This window comes from Falco rusticolus, chromosome 16, assembly GCF_015220075.1.
Source record: "Falco rusticolus isolate bFalRus1 chromosome 16, bFalRus1.pri, whole genome shotgun sequence".
Classification (NCBI taxonomy): Eukaryota; Metazoa; Chordata; class Aves; order Falconiformes; family Falconidae; genus Falco; species Falco rusticolus.
The window spans coordinates 4,936,590-4,959,967 of NC_051202.1; the positions used below are offsets into that span (position 1 = coordinate 4,936,590).

The 23,378-nt window shown below is 50.3% G+C and overlaps 1 protein-coding gene across 4 annotated transcripts in view; it reads left to right on the top strand.

Moving 5' to 3' along the window:
- The window catches only part of ETS1 (ETS proto-oncogene 1, transcription factor), a 74,708-nt gene that overhangs the window by 14,907 nt on the left and 36,423 nt on the right, over positions 1-23,378 (top strand). Inside the window, exon 1 of one of the 4 annotated variants that reach the window (XM_037409785.1) lies at positions 14,849-15,005. The exons of the other annotated variants lie outside the window; for them this stretch is intronic. Coding sequence (XP_037265682.1) covers positions 14,936-15,005 — 70 coding nt within the window. The 5' untranslated portion in view covers positions 14,849-14,935. Of the gene's footprint in view, positions 1-14,848; positions 15,006-23,378 lie in introns of those variants that run through there. 4 annotated transcript variants of the gene reach the window in all.

A 23,378-nucleotide genomic window follows, 5' to 3' on the forward strand; every position in this document is an offset into this window, starting at 1 on the left:
CTTTGCCTACAGACCCATGAGCACTTGCCTCTGGGGACACTGGGCAGCAAAGCACCCTCTCTAGAGGGTTTGGGTTGCACGTGGCCAGCCCTTCTTGTAGCAGCACCTAGGTGGGTTTTGCTGCCCTGGCATGGAGCAGGGAGGGCAGCCTAAGTGAGACCAGCTACTGTTTCTTCTCTGGATGGGCTGGGCTGGCTGGGTGATGCCAGGAGAGCTATGTGCAGGGCAGGCAGGGGATGTGGGGAACATGGGGGGCTGGGACCCTGAAAACAGCCTGTTTCTTTCAGCTCCTGGCAGCATGAAGCACCTCTCTCTCCCTCCAGATGTTCGCTGTGTTTATAGCTGCTGAAGCAAGAGACTGAACTCTCTCATTAATACGTTTCTCTCTCCCTTTTGCTCTCTCTCTCTCTCTCATTGAAGCCAGAAGTCTCAGCTCAGAGGTTGCAGCTGGAAAGGAGCTGGGGGTGAGGGGTGGGAGAGAGAAGGGAGGTGTATGCAAGCCTCCCATCCCATTCAACTCCCCCTCTCCACTTTCCTCCCCCCGAATCCTCCCAAAATACACATGCCCTGAAAAAAGAAAAACACTAGCAGATTTTTTATTTCAGAAAGTAAACACTTAGGCCATGGGGGTCTGGAGGTTATGGGAAAAGAGGAAACCATTGGGCTAATCAGGCCGGGACACACTTCCCCTGCTGAAATAAACCAGAAATCATTGCATTACAGGGCGACGCCGTGGTTAACCCTGGTGCTGCCAACACAGCTGAGCGCTGGGGAGCTGCAGAGAGCCCATAGCCTGCCCACGCGTTTTCCCCTCGTCCCTGGTTTTTAGCCAGGGCGAAGCGCCGATGCGGAAGGGGAGCCAGCACACTCAGAAGCAGCCCTTTGGCATGCCGGCCCTTTGGGAATGATCCATTGGGAATATTTTAGTAGGAAATGAAACCTTTTTTTCTATGGTTTATGAGCCATCCTATAGAATTTCATAGTTATTCTTGCCTGAGAACTCTGCCTGACGGTTACAAACCTCTGCAGAGAGGAAATCTTTCTCTGCTTGAATCAGCGAGATTTGGGGGTAATTTCTGCAGAGCTTTGAACAGGTTTCAGAAAGCTCTTTTTTTCATCCTTGCTAGATTTGCGTTAGGTGTATAAACCATTAGATTACTGATTATTTGGTTGCAGACCTTTCAGGAAGGAATCCTTCCTGCTGTCTTTTACTCCTGTGTTTGTAGAGCACCCAGCATATGGGATCTGGCTGTAAGATGGGAGGAGACCCCTGCTGCTGCTGCAGGACAAAGAATAGCTGTAGTCCAGGTGTAAGCGAGCTAATGGGTCCTTTGTACCAGCTTTACAAAGAGATCTCAATTTACCCTCTCTAAGTTGGCCTTGGACTTCCCCTGGCTCCTTTCACAGTCTGAGTTGCGTACTATAAATGGATGCTCACTACCATGTACCACACATTTTGAGATCACTGCGTCTATCTGTGCTTCAGAAAGGCTAGGCTGGATCTGTAAGCACAAATGTTTATCACCGTAAATGAACACTAGAGATTGTCCGTTACTGTGAGCCTGGGTCTGTTTGATCAGAGCTCCTTGCTGCGTTTGCTGACTCCCTTTACAGCCTGCCAGGCTGAGATTTTCAGAGAAGACCAGCTGGGTTTTGCACCCAGCTCCCTGTTTCATCCAGGCTGCTTTAGAAACCCCACATCTTAGCATGATGCCCATGCTGACACTGTCTGTGAGGGAGTTCATGGCATAGCACCCTAAGTTGGTGCTCTCCCAAAAGCCTTCCCTCTGCTAGCAATTACTTGAGAGGGAGCATGACTGAAAGCAAAAGCCAGCACGGAACACTTCGTAGCCAAGGGAAAGTGATCTTTTCATTAACAGCACCCTAAGGTTTTACCTCATCTGTTACAGTGTAAAGGCTGGCGGTGAAAGGTGCCGTCACCGGTTCCTTGAGCCATCAGCCCAGCTCTTGCAACATTCCCACCAGAAGGCAAATCCCCAGATAGGGAAAGGTAGGGGAGCTGCAGACCTGCCCTGTCCCACCCTGCTATCTCAAGAATGCATTTGAACAGTAGCTGTTTCTGCAGCCTCTGGAGGTCGAGGCTTCAGATGGAAATCAAGCTCTATGGAGATAGTCCCACAGGGCAAATTTCAGAATTTGTGGAGCTGGTGGTCAGTTCAGATAAGCCCTTGAGAGCCCAGATACTTTATCTGAACCTTATCTGAGCTATTTGCATCACTTCAGTCTGAGAAACTGAGCTGTCAGACGTTTGGGGAGGGGGGCAAGTTGCATTAGGATGGTCTGTCTTTTTTTTTTCAATTGTTATTTCTAACATAGGGACACACCTCCAGGAGGATTGGACTGTCCTGTGCCCCATGCAGCTCAAGGAGCTTGTATGCAGGCTGGATGGATGAAGAGCAGGAAGGAGAAATACATGCTTAGAGCCATACAAGAGTAAGGACAGGATTAGGACAAACATTCTTAAAAGCCCTGTAAGGGTTTGCATCTCTCTGCTCTCTTTCTAAAATTGAACAGAAATAAGGTCAAGCTGCTCCCGCTGTTAATTGTGGATGGAAATGATTCTTCCTTTTCAGAGCAGACCCAGGTCTGAGCTTTCTCAAACATGGTGTGCTTTCTGCACCTTGTTTACTAGACCCTGTTTTGTTCACGTCTAGTTTCTCACCTTGTCTGGAGCTCCTGGGGGGCAATATAGGGTCAGTGCTCTTGCTGCTTTCCTAGCATCTCTCCTCTTCATTCCTGCTTTTCAGCAGTTAACTGTTTGACTGAGAGGACCCTGCAGTGACTGGTCTGTATAATGCAACATCCTCCTCCCAGACAGCGGGGCAGTTTCTTTCACTTGAGCTCTCAGTCCTAGTGGCTCTTCCCCAGCATCCACAGTCTTTTTATAGAAGAAGAGTTCTCAGGAGTGGTGGATTTAGGAGATCTGGCTGAGATCTTACAGCTGGGATTTGGAAGACTCTAGCTACATCACTTAACAGAAAATCTTTAGGCATCCAAATGCCATTGACTTCCATTGGACTGAGATGCCTAAATCATTCAAAAGGCTGCCTGTGAGCCACTGCATAGCAGTTTCTCATGTTGGAGATGCAGATGATTAATTCATTGCACATTTTATTGCGATGCTTAATTCATTGAGGTCAGGCGAGTGGCTGGAATTCCCTGGAGGATGTTGTACAAGTGCTTGATATTGTAAAAAAACAACACCAAACCCCGACGTCTTACGCGATACCAAGCTGCTAGCATGGCTGCCCCCTTGAAGCTGCCTGCAGTCTGCTGAACACGTGCTGGAGTTTACACAGCCCACGGGATGGAGCTTCCCCTGTGGGGTTTTGTATCAATAGGCTTTGAAAAAGTTGCAGCGGGTCAATTGTTGGCCATTTCACAATAGATGAAATAGGGTTTCTCTCTCTGCAGCTGGTTCCCGGGAAGGGAGGCTGCCTCTCTGGCAGCAGGCAGGGCTAATGAGGTTGTGTGTGTACGACGGGAAGATGGTTTCTCTGGTTTCGCTGCAGAAGAGCCATGGGAGACTTGCAGCAAGCAGCTTGCCGGCCTCCAAATGACTCGAGTGAGGTGTGGGAAAAGCTGGGGATGGAGGGTGGAATTTGCATGCAGGCTGTTTTTTTGGCATTAGGCTCATGAAAAGAGATTCTCAGCCAGCATGAGCGGCTCAGGTCCATCCTTTGGGAGCTGCCTTCAGAGACCTCTGATCCCTTCTTAGAGGCAGGGCTCCTCTTTCGGTGTTTTTTCTTCCCCTGTGATGCTGCAAGGGCAGGTTATAATTCAAGGCCAGGATCTAGCCTTTAGACCCTGAAGCCCACCGTGAGCCTGCGAGAAAACAGGGTTGGCTTCAACCTACTCAGTGGGAACGCTGCCATCGATTTCAGCAATGGGGAGTGGATGGGTGCACACACAAAAAAGCAATATAATAAAGTTCATGACAGGACTTCCCTTCCTGGAAAGGGAAACAAGGCCACTGGCATGGCATATGCTGTGTGAGCAGGGGCACGCAGGGTGGTAACAACCCTTGCAGATATTCATGCTTCCCGTAGCACAAATGGGATGGAGCAAAAGAAACTGCTCCACCAAAGCAGGGATTTGATTTCTGAGAAGAACTGGGCCAAACTACTTTTCCCTAACTCATCAGCAACTACTCTTCAGAAGTCAGAAATGCCTTTCTCCCCAAGTTTGTGTGATTCACTCTCCACATCCTAAGTTGAAGGGGGGCCAGAGAGCACTTGTTTTGGCCAAACTGATGTCGTCATTGAAGTAGAATAGGAAAAAAAGGAGAAGATGCCCCAAGGGAACCTGTTCATGGAAAAATTCTAATTTGGTCAGTTCCAGGCATCGCACAGAAGAGCCTGTGCTTGGGAGATTTCAACCCTGTTTTGCAGGCTCGAGAGGCATGACTAATTATGGAAAGTAGTGATGGAAATAAAGCTGGCATCTCAGTCCTGCCCTGGACTAGCTCCTTGCCACGCTGCAACCTTGGGGTATCTGCATCTCCTGTGAAACATCTCCAGAGACAACCAGACCTTCTCTTCCCTTGCTTTGCATCTAGTTACTGCCTAACCCCAGGAGACCAGATGCTTCCTTTGTCTGGCAGCTTTGGTTGTGTTTCTATCCAGGCAAACAGCTACTACATGAAAGTAGTAGCAGTTTCCCTTGCTTTACAGTAATCAAAATGACAGGATAACACAGCAACCCAGTAGCCGGCTTTGCCTTCCACTTGTGCCGAGTTCCAGGCTGGGTGTCAGCTCAGTCCCCTCTCTAGATGAACTGTGTCTTTTTTACTTTTCTTCTTGTTGCTGCCAAAAGCGACAGATCATTCTGCGGAAATCATCAATATTTTGTCAAAACGAAATCCAAACATTTCCAGCCAAAACTCAGCATTTTCTGGTGCTGGCTGTGTTGGTGCAAAAACAAATCTCCGTGGGAAATGCCAACATGGAAAGAAAATGGAGAAATAGATTGGGCTATTCTGCAGAATACTTCTCCTGGCTCTCTGATTCAGATGTGTGTCTGAGGGGCTGCAAGGCTGACGGTAGTTAAACCCAAGAGCTTCATCTGGACCCCTCGTATGTTTATTTAGACCAGACCGGTGTAAACAGACAGGCTCTGTTGACATGCAAAAGGAGCCTGGTCTGTGCAGTTTGTGCCACAAAGTACGCGTGCACAGTAAGCACCGACACTCGCTCCCTGCTTCCCAGTAAGCACCGACACTCGCTCCCTGCTTCCCAGTATCGGGATGTGATGCTTCATCCGAGCTACAGCTTCAAGCTAAGGGAACTGATTTTTAAGGTTTCATCCATCTGCTCTTGCCTTGTTTTATGTCACCCTGTCTTTCTTCCCCCACGTTTACACCTAGTAAGGCTGTCGGTCTGCCTCTGTGTTTAGTGTAGCAGATACTTCCATAACCATCCATCTTCCGAAATCCCTCTCCGTGGGCCTCGCAGTGCTGTAGTCAGCAGCTACAGTGGCACCAGATCACAGTGGGAGGACTTTCCGCTCCACACCCACCTGAAACAAAATGGTTTTATCGGGGTTCTCCCACGCCTGTCAAGTGCATCTCGATGCTCCCCTCCCTGTTGCTGCCGCTCCTCACTTCATTAGCGCCAGAGATGTTTATAAATGGAAGAGATAATATTTTTCGTTTCCAGTTTGGGTTTCCAGGGCAGCCACTTTCTAAAGCACTTAGGAAGTTTAGAGAAGACGAGGTTATATAAACGATTTTTCCCCCCTGGGCTCTTATTAATCAAGTGGCTTGTGGAGCCATTCCCATAGCTTTGGGATCAAGGGCACTAGCTGGGTGAGGGGAGGCAGGCGGTTAATGTAAGACATCTTTTTCTTGGCTCTTACCCTTTTTTTGGTAGGTTTGCGATGAATGAAGCAGTCAGACCTAGCTGTTGGGGTTTGAAAGCAGACAGAGGGCTGAGTAGCAGCTCCTAGGTTACATTCAAACTGTGTTTTCGTCTTGACTCTTGTATTAACCCCTTCTAGGCCTTCAAGTCATGTAGTATCTTTTAATGATGAGTTACCTGGCCCTGTTGATATGTCCCTGTAAAATCTGATCATTTGATGTAAAACATTTGCATTCCCTGAACATAGGCTAAATGTGATTTTAATAGCCATGGGCAATGAGTTGATCCTTGTCCTTTTATAATAAAACCCTATGGACAAACACATACACACACTGATTAATATATTTCCTGGCAAGCTCTGATGCATTTCTAAAGCTCCCCAGCATTTTCCCACTCAGGCTCACACAGCAGCTGCTACCCAGGATGACTGTGAGCAGCATGGGTAGCTCATGGGTTTGGGAAACAGGAGCAAGCTTTTGTTCCCATTAGAACAAATCCAAGCTCTGCCTCCTCCTCCTCCTCTGTGTCCTTCCTCCTGCTGTCTCTCCACCATGAGAGCTGAGGAATGGAGTCTTTCCGTTTTCCTTGGGTGCACAGAGCTCTGTCTGTAGCAGCAGGTCCAGCTGTTTCAAGCCTGGAGCCGAAGGTCCACAGGAAATCAGCTCATTAGTCTGTTGACCCACCTTCCCAGTTTTCCAGCTATGTTCTCTTGGTGTGAAAATAATGATTTAAATAGCCAAGGGTGGAAAATAACGATTTAAAGGAGGTAAAGGGGATATTCACAACTATTGCTGACTGTAGACTTGGCAGAAGGAAAGTGTATTTCTTCCGGGTCTTGGGAGCGTGTGAGAAAAGGTGTTGAACATCTGGAGTGATTTAGCAGTTTTGTGCTGTTGTGTGAGGCTGTGTGCTGCAAACACAGCTCACCCCAAAGCACCGGGATGGGTTGACGGAGCGAAAAGTCACTCACAGCTTTTAGCTTGAGCAGGTGCAGGCTGGGCATTACAGAAGAGCCATGTCGACCTCCTCTAGGGACAGGTGATGGTTGTGGTGGCCCCTGGCCTCCATGAAGCACTGCTGAGGACATTGCAGACAGCCCCCGTGACTTTTGGTATATCGACGGAATGAATTTTCTTGACTTGTCAGACTCCAAGTATCAGAGACACATTTTGTTTCATCTCACTCGTGATGCTAAAACATGAATCGGGCTTCCCAGCTAAAAAGGCAGATTAATTTCAGCTCATCCACACCTGAGACCTACCCCTCCCACAGAAACCTCCTTGAAGAGGTAAACTAACCAGGCAAAAAGAGGGTTTGTTTACAGATTACTTTTAATTGACACTTTTTTTCTCCCCCATTTTAAAAGCGCAATATTGAAAAGTTTTAGCTCAGGTTGAATGACACACCATTTTCCTTGTTTAATTTCTTTTCGTTGTTTTAGCCCGATGAGAAGTGTGTGAAAAAAAAATACCAAACTGGTTTGCATCAATCTGGAACATATTTAGAAAAAATATTTATGTCTGCTTTTTTCCTCCAACTACCAGCAAAGCACAAAAAAATAATAAATAAATCAGCTGTTTTCACAACTGCTGCTGCAGGCAGTGGGGGAGTACCCAAGGAAGCAAACCATTTTGTGTGCTAAACCCCCTTAGATCTTCTAAGTATTCCGAAGATACTTAAAAACCCTGAAATAAGTGGTGATGACGATGATAATAGCTGTAGATGGGTGACCATACTTCCACTGGTGTCGCAGGCCCCTGCTGACCAGCTGTCTCTTCCCCATTTACACCAGCAAGGATTTAGGACCTAGGCAAGTAATCAGGAGACCCTCTTGGGGAGAGAGGCGTGTTATTTAATTAGCTCTACAATGGACTGACTGGGAGGCACGTGGTGGCTCTAATGGAAGGAGATAGATGTCCTTTTAGCTGGGCTAATTGTTAGGAAATAGCAGAGTCTTTGTTCAGCCCCAGCATGTGGCCTGTGATCTCTCAGAGCCCAGGGCTGCCCGCTTATAATTTTAGACAGATCTATTCAAGCCTGCTCTGGAGCGCAGGGCCGAACAAGACGGGTATTGTTGCCGAGCCAGGATCGCCGTCCAAGAAAACCACCCCGAAAAACCCAAACACGTGTAAAGAGGAATATTTCTCTGTCGTTTATTCACTATCGGGCCGGGTTGCCAAGCGGAGACAATTGCAAGCGAGGAGGTTTCCAGCGCCAGGCGAGGGTTTTTCCTCTTTGAAGCTCACAGGCAGGCGAATCCTTCATGACAGGAGCGATGCAGCGGGCTGAAGAGTTGTCTCCAGTGGCAGAGCCTGCCTGGGGAAGGCAGCTTTAGGGCTTTAATTGCTAGGGTGGGTCCCATCCCCCAATTCCCTTGCTGTGGGCATGGTGTACGTGGGATACTCATGTCCGTTGCTGAATTATCTCCATAGCCTGGCTGTATGCACCTGTCATCTCACGGTCGTGGTGGGACGTGGTTTGGGCTGGAGGGGTCTTGGCTGCTGGACCAGTGTCTGTGCCTCCCAGGGTCCTGTGCAACAAGAGAGGGAATCTCAGTTCTCTTTCCTGAGCTTTTCTGTCAAATCTCTCTCTGGAGAGACCCTGTCAGTCTCCAGCCCCCAGGCTTTTCCTTCGGGACTGCTGAACTGATGCTCCCAGTCCCTTGTGAAGTGGGAAAGTGTTGTTTCATTAAAAAAGGGGAATGGAGGTACAAAGGTTTGTAAGAGGTCATGTGGAAATATTGCTTGAACCCCTATGTCCTGACCACAGCATTAACCTGGGGGTCATTGCAGAAAAGTGTTTTATTTCCCCGTGCTGACCACTTCCAACTGGCTGTGTGCAAGCATGTTTTTCTGGAGGCTGCCATTTGTATACGTGAATATGGCTGTGAATTTGTATGCTATAGGTTGGTGCTGGACTCACCTTCCTTGGGAGGTGCTCGTGCGGCTCCTGGTGCCTTCCTGAAAGTGATATGTGGCTGTTACTTGGTATTTCTTGAATCAGTGGGTCTTTTTTTGTTGTTGCTGGGTTTTTTTGAAAGAGTGAAAGAGCAGATAAGTGTTAGTGAACACAGTCTAGCTGTCCAGCAGATCTGCTTCATTAGCAACAATCCTATTGCCCCTCCTTCATAATCCCTCACCTGTGCTCCAGGGAAAGGGATCTCAAGAACCGTCAGAAATCGGTTCGTAACCTCTGTTGCCAGAAGTCAGTGAATGCCAAGGTGAAATCACCAGCAGAGATGTGCTGCTTAAGTCTGAGCTGGCTGCACTTGTTTCTGCTATAAAGGAGGCTGCCCAAGAGATCTGACCAAAAATGAGAGCTCCGACGGGTGAGGTTTGATGTGTATCATCTGTGCGTGCTCAGAGCATTTGTGAATACCAAGAGTTAAACAGCAAAAATCCTCAGGTTATGTTTACCAAGAACTCAGTGCTGTTACTTGAGGAGGAGAGAGAAAACGTACCGAGAGCAAACAGCGCTGCAGAACAGCTTATGAGGATTTTCCATCCAGCCAGTTCTTCCAGCAGGGTAACAAGTGAGTGACAGCACCTCCCGCCAACGAAATTCAAGGCAGAATTACATTGCTCAAGCTCAGATTAGCTAATCAGGTTATGAATCAGCATGGGACCTCTGGGAAACCAATAGCAGGAGACACTTGAAGATGCTCAAGCAGCTTGCCAGACTGCTGACTGAGGTACCTACGGCGTGTCGACCGGAGCTGTTGCTCCCTCGCAGCCATGCAGGGATGTGTGCGTGCTGGAGTCCTGACTCCTAGCTGGCCACAAAGATGCTTTTGTGAGCCATCTCTGCTGGGAAGTTAATGAGAGCAGGAGTCAGGGAGGCTCAGAGGCAGCTTCCTCTGGTCGTGCCTGGAGGGCAATCAGAGGATGGTATTGTGGCAGCAGTGTCTTGGGGCTGAGCTGGGGCCTGAAGTCTGGATCTCCGCAGTGTGAACAGAAACTTGCTTTTAATGCAGACAGTGCGGAGGATGGGGACTTGCTGTGACTCCAGCCCTATAGTGTGGAGCGGTGAGGGGACCCCAGAGGCCACAGCCATCTGGGTCATGGAGGAGCCAATGCCTTTGTGGTGGTCATCACCTCCTAGCTGCAAATGCTAGATCTGAGAGCAGCCTGCCTTCCCTGCAGACAGCCCAGGAGGCACACGCAGTACGTGCTGACTAACAAGCTCTTCTTTCCATGTCCGTTGCTTAGCCAAAAAGGGGAGGCTGTAGTCACCAGGACTACTAATCCAGCCTCTTTTTACCAGCGTAAAACAACTCTCTGAAATACTTCCCAGCTATTACGGTGCTTGAAAGAATTTCTCATATCATTTTAAATTCCAGGAAAGGTATGTCCCTGGAGAACGGTCATGGCAGCTGCTTGCTCTTTCCTCTTATTGCAGAGGACCACCTCCACACCCAGAGCCACCTCCCTGCTCTTTCCTTTCCTGGAGTGGTGGTGGCTGCTGCTCTTTCCAACAATGTCCCCCTTACGATAAATCCTTTCATGTCTCCATTTCTCCCTGGAATTGCACGACACTTTCCCCGCCCCCGCCCCCTTCCCCTTTGCTCCTGATTTTTGTCTCATGCCCTCTGGATATTGTTTACTTGACAAAACATCAAACCAAAGCCGTGACCGCTTGCAGTCATTAAAAATGCCATGGCAGTTTTGGGGAAGGCTCCAATTTGGCTAATTGCTTTCTGCCATAAATATCCCCCTGCAGTTTTAATTGGATATGGTGTTCTTCATTTCCTGTCCATAACAGCTGGGTGGTGTTGCTCCGCATTATTACGTAGCCGTTGTGTTTCACCCCAGAGGTGGCCATGTTTTGGTAGCAGCGGTACTAGGAAAAGCTCCTTCTCCTGACTACTGCTTATACCTAATCCTGAGCCTGCTGTAATGAGGACTGGTAAATCCGAGGGAGAGAAGCTGTCCCAGTTCCATAACATCTGGAGGAGAGCCAGCAGCTGCCAATTTGCAAAGGGGCTGTGACAGGAGTGAATTTGGCCCTGCCAAAGGGTAAGAGCTAGCCCCAGCTAAGAGGGAGGTCATGGAAGTGCAGTCCCGCCTGCCTGCATGTTCGGAAATCACAGCAAAAGCTGCGGTCTCATAATACCATTCCTCGATGCTAAATGAATAATTATTATTATTCTTTTAAACCAAGGTTAGTCAGCGTCCCTGAGAACAATGTGGCATTACTGCCCGTCCTTTCTTTGTTCCAAACTGTTGAAAAACAGTCAGGCTGCATTGTGGAGGGAGGGCAGATGGTTATCTCCGATCAATGGCAAAATCTTTTGGCTATATTAATGGCAGGAGGGCTGTTCTCTGCAACTCAGCATCCTCCCTCAACAGGAGAGAGCCTGAATAGATATAACGTTGAATAACGACAGAATGGAAAAGGAGAGTGAGACTTGGATGTGGAAGAGGAAAGATTTTTCTAAAGCCTGTAAGCAGCAAATAGGAACCAGTTGCTGAGGCGAAGTCATGTTTGGCAGGTCTTGGACTCCAAATGGTCACATCCCAGCTGAAGAAACTAATCAATGGATTCCTTCCATGCCTTCTGCGAACACTGAGCCATTGAGCGGCTCAGCTGGAGTTCAGAGCCAGGGCTTTCATGTTGCAGGCTCTGAAGTGAACACAAATTAAGGCAGCCGCTAGGACAGAGTCGAGCTCGAAGGAGAGATTCAGCTGCCCTGGGAGGAATTCTCAGCCTGCAAGTCTCACCATTCTTTTCCTCCAGTTTGGTTTTTTTGCCCTGGTGCTACTTTTGGAAGCATTTCTAGTTTCCCTGCATGTAGGGGCTGCCATACATTGCACAAGCAAGATGAAACAGAAGTTTAGGGGAGCTTGGAGGGGGGGTGAGGTAGGGGAGTGGAGAAGCTCAAAGCTTTGCTGCAGCCATGCTGCACCAAGCTGTGGCTTAGTGTCATCGGCTTTGCAGGATCAGGGCTGAGCCAGCATGCCAAGAGCGTGTGTATCTTTCCTAATAAAAAACACATGAGCTGTGAGAAAGATCTTTATTAGAGTCTTTGTACTGGTCCAAAGGAGAAGGAGCCCCATTACAGGTGCACGGGACTCTAGCCAGTTCTTAAGACCATAACGCTTGCAGAAGAGTCTGAGCCAAATGCATCCGCCCACGGGAGCAAGGCAGCCGCTGCCTTCTCTGGTGCCACTTTTTTAATCCCACCAGCAGTTCCATCCGGGACCATCTCTGCTTATGAGAGCCTTCTGCGTGGCATCAACACCCTGTCCCTGTCAGCGCCCACTCGGGCGAGCCACGGTGACCTCGCTGCGCGCCTCCTCTTCTGTTTCAGTCTGGGGATTGTGGTTTGCTGCAGGATGCTGTGCTTGCTCTGAGCAGGGTGGATTACCGAGCGCCGCCGAATCGGGGGGAACACTTGGGTCATTTCAATACGGTTGGGACCGCAGGTGCTTTCTGATGGCTTCATCGCTGCGGCCAAGAGCCCACAGCCAGCTGTGCAAACCAGTCCCCCCCGTGCCAGTGCACACACACGCACACACTCTCCCACACTCGCCCCGCTGCAGGATTGCAGTGTGCCTGCGTGCATCCTCGCCCAGGAGTTTGCAGCGCATCGAGCAAAGTGTAGGAAGGGAAAGGTTGTCAGGCTGTGATAACTGCATCAGGTTTCTCTTCCCAAGCCTGCTCTGGAAGGGATCATACAGAAAGGCAGCTGTTTCTCCTGATCCCCTTTTGATTTTCAACTGGAAACGTTCTGCTAAATCTCTCCTCTGTGGTTGCTACCTTCAGTCATTGCTGTCCATCGCGTGTGGGGAAGAGGGGAAAGAAACCCAAAATGAAGGGCAGGTGCAAGCACATTATCCTGTACAGGGAGAGGCAACAGGGAGCAAGTTTTATCCTTGCAGCCATCCTCTTTTCACTTTCAGATTTCCAGGTTCATTCCTCAAACCAAGGACCCACCACCTGAGCTTTTAAACCTTGTGTTCTGCCTCAACACAGCTCAGTTCTCCAAAGCACACAGGAATCAGTGGAAGGAGGTTATATATTGGTCACACAGTGAATCACTGGTCCTACTCTGCTGCTGCAGGAGTAGGTTGCCCATAACTGAGCTTGCAAGTAAATTGAAAACACGATTGCCTGTAAAATTGGAAATGCAAGTGCTTGTGAATGGGTGAGACGCCCGAAGGATGAACTTTTGGCTGGAGCTAGCTGCTTGCCCAGCTTTGCTAGTTCTCAGAGTTCTTGCTGGCTGTGTCTTGAGCTATCTGCCTTGGTAAAACCAGCTGCTTGTGCGAGCCAAAATCAGGCTCTCGATTTCTGGCCCCAGTACCTCGCAGCTTCTTTTAGTTACATGAACTTTCCTTCTATAAACACGCCTTAGGCAACTGAGCAAGGCACCGCTGAAGAAGCTAGAAATAACCCTGAGCCGTAACGTTTGCATCTGCAGCTCATCTTTCAGTGCGTTTGAAGGTTTCAAAGGTGTTTGCAAGCAGTACCCTGGTTCATACGGGTTAGCAGGCAGCCTTGAACCCTGGTGGCTGACTCAGGCAGCTGCCCTCTTTCCCCTGTTACACCCGGGCTGTTCACTTGAGCCCATCTCTGAGCAGAGCAGCCTGGTCTCTGCCAGCGTGTCGAAGACTGTTAAGACTTTCACAGTGAGAGAACCACAAAAGCTGGTTGCTAATGACTTTTTTTTTTTTTTTTTTTTTTTAACACTTGTACCGGTAAGTTGACATCTGTGAGTCATAATCTCCCTTCTGCTCTGCCGTTTGTGGTCTGAAGTTTGTGCTACCTAAATATAATAAAACATATTTCATGTGAAAAACCCATATTCTTCTGCTAACTTCATGCCGTGCCAGCATGATACTCATCTTGCATCTTGAAGACGTTTTTTATACACTCAGTTCCCAAACCTTTCTGGCCTCCTCTGTAGGATGCACACACCTGTGAACAACCTGGCCGTCACCCGTCACCACACGACTGAGCCTGGGCACCCACGCTCTGCCCTGGTCATTGCTTGTGGTGGAGAGAGCATCAGGCTGCTGCGAGCGTCACCAGTGATGGTGATGTGAGCATGAAGGGGCGATGCAAGTGTGAAGGGGCAATGCAAGCGTGAAGGGGTGGTGTGAGCATGGCAATGTGACCATCAAGGGGCGATGCAAGTGTGAAGGGGCGATACAAGTGTGAAGGGGTGATGCGAGTGTGGTGATGTGACCATCAAGGGGTGATGCGAGTGTGAAGGGGCAATGCGAGCATGGCGATGTGAGCATGAAGGGGTGATGCAAGCATGAACGGGTGACGTGAGTGTGAAGGGGCGATGCGAGCATGGCGATGCGAGCGTGAAGGAGTGATGCGAGCGTGAAGGGCCAATGCAAGCATGAAAGGCGGTGGTTCGTGTCGAGGCAGGCAGGTGAAGGCAACTGGTCTGGTTTCACGACACGTCGGTTCTCGGCAGCCGCCGGGGCTCCAGCGGCGTTTTCCCATGCTAGAACCGCAGCTCTCTCCGCTCGTGTGTCGGCGCTGGGACACCAGCAGAAGTCGCGGCAGAGGCGCAGCAGCACCCAACTTAGTGGGGGATGCGCTGTCCCCCCCTCCATCACCCCGTGGCCCCACCTCGCGCTCCCCACTCCCCGGACCCCTCGCTCCGCCGGACCCCGCCGCAGCGCCGGCTCCGCTCCCCGCGGCGCCGGGTGCCGGGGCCGCCTCCGGGGCGGGGGCAGGCGGGTCCCTCCCCGCCGCTGTCACCGCTCGGGGCCGGCCCAGCGCCCTCCCCTCGGCGGCTCAGCCCGGGCCGGGGCGGCGGCGGGGGACGGGCGAGGCGGAGCGGCTGCGGGGGAGCGCGGAAGGGGCGGCGGAGCAGAGCGGAGCGGAGCGGGAGAGAGGAGCGAGGGAGCGCGGAAGGAAGGAAGGAAGGAAGGAAGGAAGGAAGGAAAGAGGAGGAGGAGAAGGAGGAGGAGGGAGGCAGGCAGGCGCCCGGCCGCCGCTGCCCCGGGCGCCCAGCTCCGCGCACGGCGGGGCTCAGCAGCCGCCGCCGCCGCCCCCCGGTCCCGGCGCGACGCCCCCGCGGCGCTGCCCCAGCCATGAAGGCGGCGGTGGATCTGACCATCATCAAGACGGAGAAGGTGGACATCGAGCTCTTCCCGTCCCCCGGTGAGCGCCCTGCCCTCCCCTCCGTGCCCCCTCTCGCCGGGGAACCCTCTGGATCCCTTCTCCCCCTTTTGCGCAGCGAGGGCGGTGGCAGGGAAATACCAGAGCGGTGAGGGTTGAGGGTTTGTTGGTTTTTTTTTGGGGGGTGGGGGTGTCTTTGGGAAAAGGGGACGGAGCGCACCCCCAAGTTGCAGCGGAGCGGCGCCGCCCGGCGCTGCGCTCCCCGGCTCTGCCCCGCAGCACCGCTGGGGGAAGGTGAACTTGCTTCCCGAGCAGTTCTAAGACTTTTCCACCCCCACCCCACCCCACAGCCCCCTCCTTCTCTTAAAAAACAACCCGCCGCCCTTCCAGCCTCCTTTTCTCCTGGCATCCTTGCGGGGATGTGTGCAAGCACCTCCGCCTGGGAGGCAGGAGAGATGCACTCGGGGGGTTTGGGGTTTTCTACGAGCTCCTCGGTACCCCCCCCCCCCCTTTTTCCCGAGGGGGTGACCCACACCGGGGCTGGCAGCCCTGCACAAGCTCCTTATCTGCGATGTATGTTCCCCCCATCCCTCGCTGGAAATATCTTGTGTGGTCCAAACACTCCTTGTATTTGGGAATCCAGACTGCAGCGGTACCTCTAGATTTACCACATTTAAACCAGGAAAGCCCGCTACTTTGATTTCCCTCCCCCCTTTCTCTGGAACTGGATAAATGGGGATAGGAAGGGTGTAGGAGCTCTCAGGGAAGATAGCAACATGTTACTGAAACGAGGCGTGTGTTGGGTTTTTGTTGTAGCGCTAAGTTTTAACTGCTGCAGGCTGTGGTTAATGCTAATAGTTGAGTTTTTACCATAATAAGGGCTGTTCACATACTGCTGTCGTCTGCCTGCCTGCTGACCCCAGACACTGAACTGATCCTGCCTCGCTCAGTCGAGGGAGAGGATGGGGCTTGGAGGGCCTGCAGGGAGAAAAACGGAATTCTCTTTCTGGGTCCAAGAGAGAGAGTGAAATGAGTCCAGTTGCTTCACCTCTCCCTGCTGTAATTCCTACTGCTCTGAAGTGATGGTTTGCTGGATTTTGTGCAGTGCCACTGGGGTGAAGAAAACTAAATTGGAGTTGGGCATTTCTTTGCCAGTTAGCAAGTTTCTAGGAAACCCAGAAAGGGGGCTCAGCTCCTGCCAGGCAATATGATTTCAGGCTGCATGTGCGAAATAAAATGACAGCTGACTGCTGGAGTGCAAGGTGGGCCGGAGCAGCACAGGGGCTTGTGCTCAGACTTAAAATAGATGCTTGTGCAGGATCAGCTTGTCTGCAGAGCGCTCCGGTAAGTCAGCACATGCCTGGGGGTTCTGCCACCAGTGGGCTACATGGTGTCTGATGCTGGGAGAGCGGCTTTCCCATGATCCATCTTCCCCTCTACCTGCATGTAGAAAGAACCTGGTTGCCAGTTACAGCTATTTTGGTGCTCCGTGCCTCTCACAGCAAGGCTGAGCCTGGCTTTCAGGCGTGGGCTCAGAAGGACCAGACTTCAAAATGCAATAGGATGCTGAGGAGGATTTTGCAAAGCACCTGTGCACATTAAATGCGAGGCTCAGCTAGAGCTGAGGACCTGTTTGTGCCTATTTCCTAAAGCTTTGCTTAAAAGAACATTTTACTGGAGACTCATTCCTGTGCTTCAGGTTGTAACCTTGGTCTGTTTGCTTGCAGGGGAAGAAAATGGGATGGGAAGAAACACCTGGTCCATTGGGGCAGGGCTGGGGGGATGTGGAGTTTATTTTTCAGTTCTGACCAAAGTATCTGTTTAAATTTACAAGTCTCCTGGCATAGGTGGGAGCGTGTTACAGAGGCGTCTCTGTTGTTTAGGTGTTTGAGGATTGGATCAATATAACTGCCTTGTGCCTAAAGTGAGGACTCAGTGTTTCGTGCTGCCTTACACTCGTTTTCTTTCTGTGAAAGCTCATTTGGAGCTTATGTCAGCACGCAATTTTTAGAGTTGACCCAAAGTTTAAACTTTGGCAGGAAGAGCGCTGAAAAACAAAAACGAAAAAGGTAAAAAAGAGCTGACTCCCTATTGACTTCAGCTGCAGTTGCTTCTGTTTTGGTGGCTGTGTTAACACTGTGAGCCAAAAAGGTCAATGTTGTCAATTAGCTGGCTTAACCTCATTTCCCCTCTAACTTTTTAGAGAATGCTGAAGCTTTCTTGCTTGGTCAGATTGATGTTGAGAGAAGGAGTAGGGATGCTGGTAGCTTATGTTTCTGGGATCCAGCAATGCCACATGTAGGGGGGCATAACTTATGCACATAATTTTTCTCTACTCCTGTTTTGGGGTGCATCTGAGGACTTTTAACTGCTCCCTGAGAGCTTGTTCAGGTCTTGGTCTTGGTTGCTGAATCTGCCATCAAATGTGCCCATTGCCCTTCTTTTCATAATGGGCATTGGCCTCGCTGAGGAGTCCAGCCCCTTGCTCCTTTACATGCCAGCAAGCAGCAAAGCAGATTTACTTCACGGTATCCATAGGGTTAACCTTACGCAGGGAGAGTCGTTACAGGCATAGGTTTTCAATTGTACAAGACGATTAATGCGCCAGGTGCTTGATGCCCCATAAAACTGCAGAGATGCGTTGGCTGCACAGTACCGTCCCCCTCTCACTCCCCTGAAATAAAACCCTGCAGCACGCCACACGTGCAGGCAGCCTCTGCATGGAAAAGTTGGATGGGATTTGCAGTGTGTCCAAAGGGTTTAAAAATAACTTGAAGGGGATGTGAAGTTGTACAAAACTTCCAAAGCCAAATCTCCCCCTGACCCTGCCGCCCCCACTGCTGTTGCCAGCAAGAATGTGTGAGTGAGATGAGTAGGTCAGGAGCCAAAAAACCACGGTGGTGGACTCCTCCTTTTATTTGCAAGTTGTATGTGCATGGGTTTTTATTATAAGGATCTGATAGTATTTAGTAGCATCACTTTTGATTGCAGACATATGACTGATCCATCAATGGGTTGGTGGGACTTGGTTTACTGGCTTTTTATCAGACAGTAAAAACCCAAACCATGCAAAAATCAGCCCCAACAGGAACTTCACTGTGCAACTGGTGAACACAGAAAAAAAAAGAAAAGTTTCCTCAAGTTCTGCAAAGCTCTCTATGCTCTCTCTCCGTGGTCAGAGTTAAAAGCAGCTCCGCAACCCTTGCTGGAAGCTGGCAGTGTGTAATTGGGAGTCCCAAATACTGAGGGGTAGCACTTTTTGCTAATGAAGCTACTGACTTGCTGCCCCCGAGGCGTACCACAAGGTGCCCTGGAAGGGCTTAATGGCCGGTGGTGATGCTGGGCATTGCAGGTGAGGCAGAGATGCTGGGCTCCCCATGCTCCTGCATCCGCTCCCCCTCTTGCTTCCTTTCTCTGCAGGTGTGTTACGGGTGCGGTGATGGATTTATTCCTCCCTGGCATCAAAAGAGGTCTGTGCACATGCAGCGTAGAAATCCTGACTGCCAGGAGATGGAAGGACCCCGTGTGTTTCGGTGCTTCACATGCTGTACCTTAAGGACAGCTGGGAGACAGACGCATTGTTTCCATTGGCCTGTGCGTGGGTGGCATCCCAGGGGTTTATTTTCATCTGGCAAGAGCCTTTCCCTCTGTTTAGGGTTTGGGACAACGTTGGGCTGAGGCTGAAGCAAGATTTCTCCTGCTGTGGTAGCTGCAGGGTACGGGGAAGCGGACAGCTTCTATGCAGTGTATTTTTGGATGTAGGACCTGCCTGAATCACGCTGCTTCCCCTTCCCAGAGCCAGGCCAATCTTTTTGTCCTTTGCTTTCAGTTTTAGTGCAGGCAAATACGGAGGTTTGCATTTAAAGCAAGCCTTCTGGAAAATGCATACCCTCCTCCACAGTGCCTTGCTGCAGGGAAATGGCAAAGTACTTGATGAATTAGAATACATCTTCATTATGGTCTTAGGATGGGATCCATCATCCTTCCCTCGATCTTGTCTAGGAGGGGCAAGTTTCCAGCCATACCTTCGCTCCCAGCTCTTTATATATATGCACAGAATAGGGTCACAGCTGGATCAGCCCATTCAAGGGGAGGTGATTTGCTGAGCTGGTTGGGGGTAAGAGTAGTGCGCAGGGACTTGGAACATCTTCTCTTCCAAAAAGGAAGACTTGATCCTGTGTTATCCTTGCACTGCACTCAGGCTTCAGGCTGGTCCCTACAGCTGTGGCAGCTGCTGGCTGACTCAGTTTCCCTGCTGCTGTTAAGAGATTGGTCTTGTTGGTGGCTTGCATGGTCACGTTGTCGCAAAGTGGGATGAAACAGTAGCAGAACAGCAGCATTTCCCTCTCTGCTTTGAGATGTCCTCTGTCCTCTGTCCCTTCCTCTGCATCTGTTGTACTAGAAGAGCATTTACCTGTCCTCGCCAGGATGGGCTGCATGCACACAAACTGCCAGAGCATTTGTCTGGAAGCCCAGCAAAGCCCGGGGAAAGGGAAGCAGCACTGAAGGGTGAATGATTTCAGGGATGCAGAGAGTTGCATCCAGCATCTTTCTGAATGCTTTTTGCTTCTGCATTAACAGCAAAGGTGAGAGCTCGGCTTTGGCTGTGGATTGCTCTGTGTGGGCATGAATCATCAGCCAACAAGGGCGAGAGACTCTAATAAATTGAGAGCTTTGGGCTCCTCTGGTGTTTTCAATGCTGATTGCCTGTGGAGGAGGTGAGAATTTGAACTGAAAAAGAGCAATTATCTTTCTATGCGCTTACAGAATGCCCATTACTGTGGTATCCAGCTAGGATGGGGTAATGAGAGTTTCCCAGGAGGGAGGGGACTATATGCACCTGGCTGCCACCAGCTCCAGCTTTAGTGTCAACTCTGTCTGCTTAAGGGACAAAACTGTGAAAAGAGGTGGAAGGAGGCCAGCTCCGTCGACCTTTCCTTCAAGTGATACACCCACGAAAGCACATCCCTGACTACAGCATTTTTAACCTGGATACAGGGAGTTAGATTTCCAGGGAGGAGGAGCAAAGCCCCATTCCTTCCATTTTATCATCATAAACTCCCCAAAGCATGTAACAACTGTGTAATTGCAGCGTTGTTACATGAAGTGGCCGCTAATTTGCCATGTAATTACAGCGTGGCATGCTTTGATAGGCCTTATAAAATGAAGGGATAACACAGTCTCATGCTGGAATGCTGCACTGAAGCTCTGCAAAGCAAGCTGAGGAGCCCATCGTATGCCACCCCGCTCTCCCAAATCCATAGCAGATTGCTGACAGGCAGGCAGCAAGTAGCCGGGAGTGCGCGTGCTCTCCAGTGGGACTGTGGCACGCTGAGTTTTACCGCGGGAGCCTTTTTATATACCGGCTTTTAAGTACGCTGCTGTGAAAAAGCGGTGACTGGATCCTCCTGAATAGATCCCTGTGGTGTGGCTGAGCTGAGGGGGCGGTGGGGATCAGGTTTAGGGTGCAGAGATTGTCCTGTGGTTAGACCCGGAGACTGCAGTTTGATGCTGGCAGCAAAATGGAAGGTGGCTTGGTGTTCTTCACCAGTTGGCGATGACAGCAGATACATCATAGGCACTTGGGGAAGAGGTAAGTGTAAGACCAGACTATTGTCTGAATACAGTTAGGGATACAAACTCGCAGATCTGTTATCCCAAATGGCTGTTTTCAGTTGTGGTACTGCTGTCAGCTGGGATTTTGGGGAAGGAAGGAAGAAATCCATGTAGATTTCTCCCAGACAAGGAAAGCAAGCTTTTTTGCACTGTCAGCTGGCCCTTGCATGGCACAGGGCTTAGGAAGGCAGGTGTCATTGCTGTCCCTGGAACGGATCCAGAGGATGGAGCTGCTGGCATCTTCCAGATGTACATATTTTGCTCAGGGGCAGACCTGTGCTTGGTAGGATGGTGCCAGGGGACTAAGTGAAGAGAAGAAGGAGGGGATGATCTGCCCGACTTGAGCCCTGGAGCCAGCGACTGACTCTTCGTTGTGCTGTGAGGTTGGGGGATCCCTACGGAACCTGGGGTCTTCCTTATGTGTGCCAGATTGTGCCTCCGTAGGTCAAGACCTGACTCCCCAGATTTGCCTTTTGGCTGTGAGGTGTGGGCCGGTCTGCAGCTTGTCCAGATCCGTGTAGCTCCACTGAAGCCGTGGATATATGCTCTGATCCAGCGTAAAGCCTCATCACTGCAGAAGCTGTGGGACAAATCTGTAGCCGATATAAACTGTACAGCTGTCTCACAGCCAAAAATTGGGCCTGCAGCCCCCTTTTTTTTTAAACCCACGACATAGTTATACATCTCAGCTCTTTTGTTCCTCTTCCGTGACTAAGCTGCTCGCTGCCTGTGTTTCTTTTTTGTTTTATTTTTATTTTTATTTCATTGTGTAGTTTATAATCTTCCAGCTAGATACAGAAAAAAAAATTGCAGTGCTGGCCAAGAAGGCTCTGGTTTCGCTGGCGTGGGGCCATGCTTACATCTCCAGTCAAAATACTGCTGGTTAAACAATAAATATTTATTGATTCTCCTACAAGCTCCTACATTTTTCCCAGGTGCAGTGGAATTTGCAGGGGGGCCACTTGAGTCCTGCCTATTGCAAAATTGCGAGATGGCTCCAGAGATAACAGCTTTCTAGTGGTCTCGAATGCGAAGGTGACCCTTGCAAAGCTGGGTTCAGTCCTGCTGTATGGCCCTGCACATCCAGCCTATAGATGTGCTCTCTTCTGCTCTCTTCTGTCCGGCCCAGCTTCCCCAGGTTTGAGGATTTGTGCCTGTAACTGCAGCAGACTTCGGTGGTAGTAACATGAAAATGTGCAAATTGGCAAGTGTCTTTACCAGCTGAACACCGAAGGGACTTGCATTCCGAGGGGATACAGTTTGATGTCAGGTCCAGAGAGGTGGCCCAAAAACCCCCAACCAAAAAAAAAAAAACCCAAACAAAAAACCCAAACGAAAAAACTAACCCAGGGTGGTTTCAGTTTGTGATTTGGTTAAAAGGCACAGCCTTTGTATCTAGATTGTAGACACCCGCTGGATCTGAAAGCGTTTAACATTAACAGGCTGCAAATGTTTGCATGCAAAGGCTGAGCTGCTGCTAGGCTGCTTGTGTTTAGGTGGAGGCAGAGGTCTGGGTGCTTGCATTCAAAAGTGCTCGAAGTTGTTCTGTTCCTTTCTCCAATGTGGTGGGTGGCTCAGTAACTTTTGGTTTATTTAGCCCTGGATGGGGGGCAGACTCAGAGCTCTCCACCATTGCTCACCTTTTTCTGAACCGTGGGATGAAACTGCACCTAATTTTGTGTTGGGCTTTGGTGTGTTTTTTCCCCACTCAACTGGCAAAAATCTGAGCCCTGGTTTGCTCTTCTGTCCCACGAACAGCATCGAGTCATTGGGGCGATATCTATACGTGCAGGACTGAGCAGGTGATACATTTTTCCCCGTCACCTCTCCTGGTCTTGCTGACCGTGCACAATTTTTTGGCGTGCCTTGAATTGCTGTCAGTACCTGGCTTTGTCCGGCAACCTGCTGCATGCACTGTGCAGGTGGACCTGTTGTTTGGGAGAAGCTTGGGATGCTGTGCTGGTGCAGCGCAACCATTCAGTCCTGCATCTGGTTCCTGTAGGCATGCAGCCTGTGGATATTACAAATGTCCAGAATGGTATTACAAATGTAAGGAAGAAAGAGCAGCTTTATTTCCCAGAGAGGAAAATCCCCACATTTCTGTGGGTCCCTCTGGTTTGGGAATGAGAGTTGCAAATCAAGAGGTCACCGTGAGCCCTCAGCTGTTTGCTGTGTGCTGGCAGCAGCCCCTCTTGTGGATTGGGCTCTGTCTGGGTCGTCTGGGTCGCAGGGCTCTGTCTGGGTCTGAGCTGGTCAGGCTCCGGGGCTGTAATTCCTGTCCCCATCATCTCTCAGGTGGTGTTGGACACAGCAGCAATCCACTGCTCCACCAATCCCCTGCTTTCCAGCTTTTTTTTGCTCCTGGTAAACCTTTCCTGTAAAGCCAGAAGAGGCAGAGACCTCCATCTCAGGTTGCTGCTGCAGAAGACTCATCATTATTCATCATTAGAACACGCTGCAAAAAGTGTCCGGTGGGCTGAGCTGTGCTGGCTCAGCATCCCTCAGCACCCTGGGTGGGTTTGCAAGGAGGATTGCTCTCCTGTGCGTAGGAAGCCCTTCCCTGCTGAAGACCATGTTGCTGGGGTGGCTGTGGAGCTGCAGGCCGGCTCCTAACCCCAGCTAAGCGTTCAGAGCTTGTTAATGAACGAAATGCTTTTTCTTACACGGAGGGGATTTTAAATTGGCTCCACATGGATTATGTACGTTGTCGCACTTTCCCGGAGGGTGATGGCATGAGTAGGAATGTGGGTTTGATGAAAGAAGCCAGACACTGAGTCAAAAGCAGAGCAGCTCCCCCTG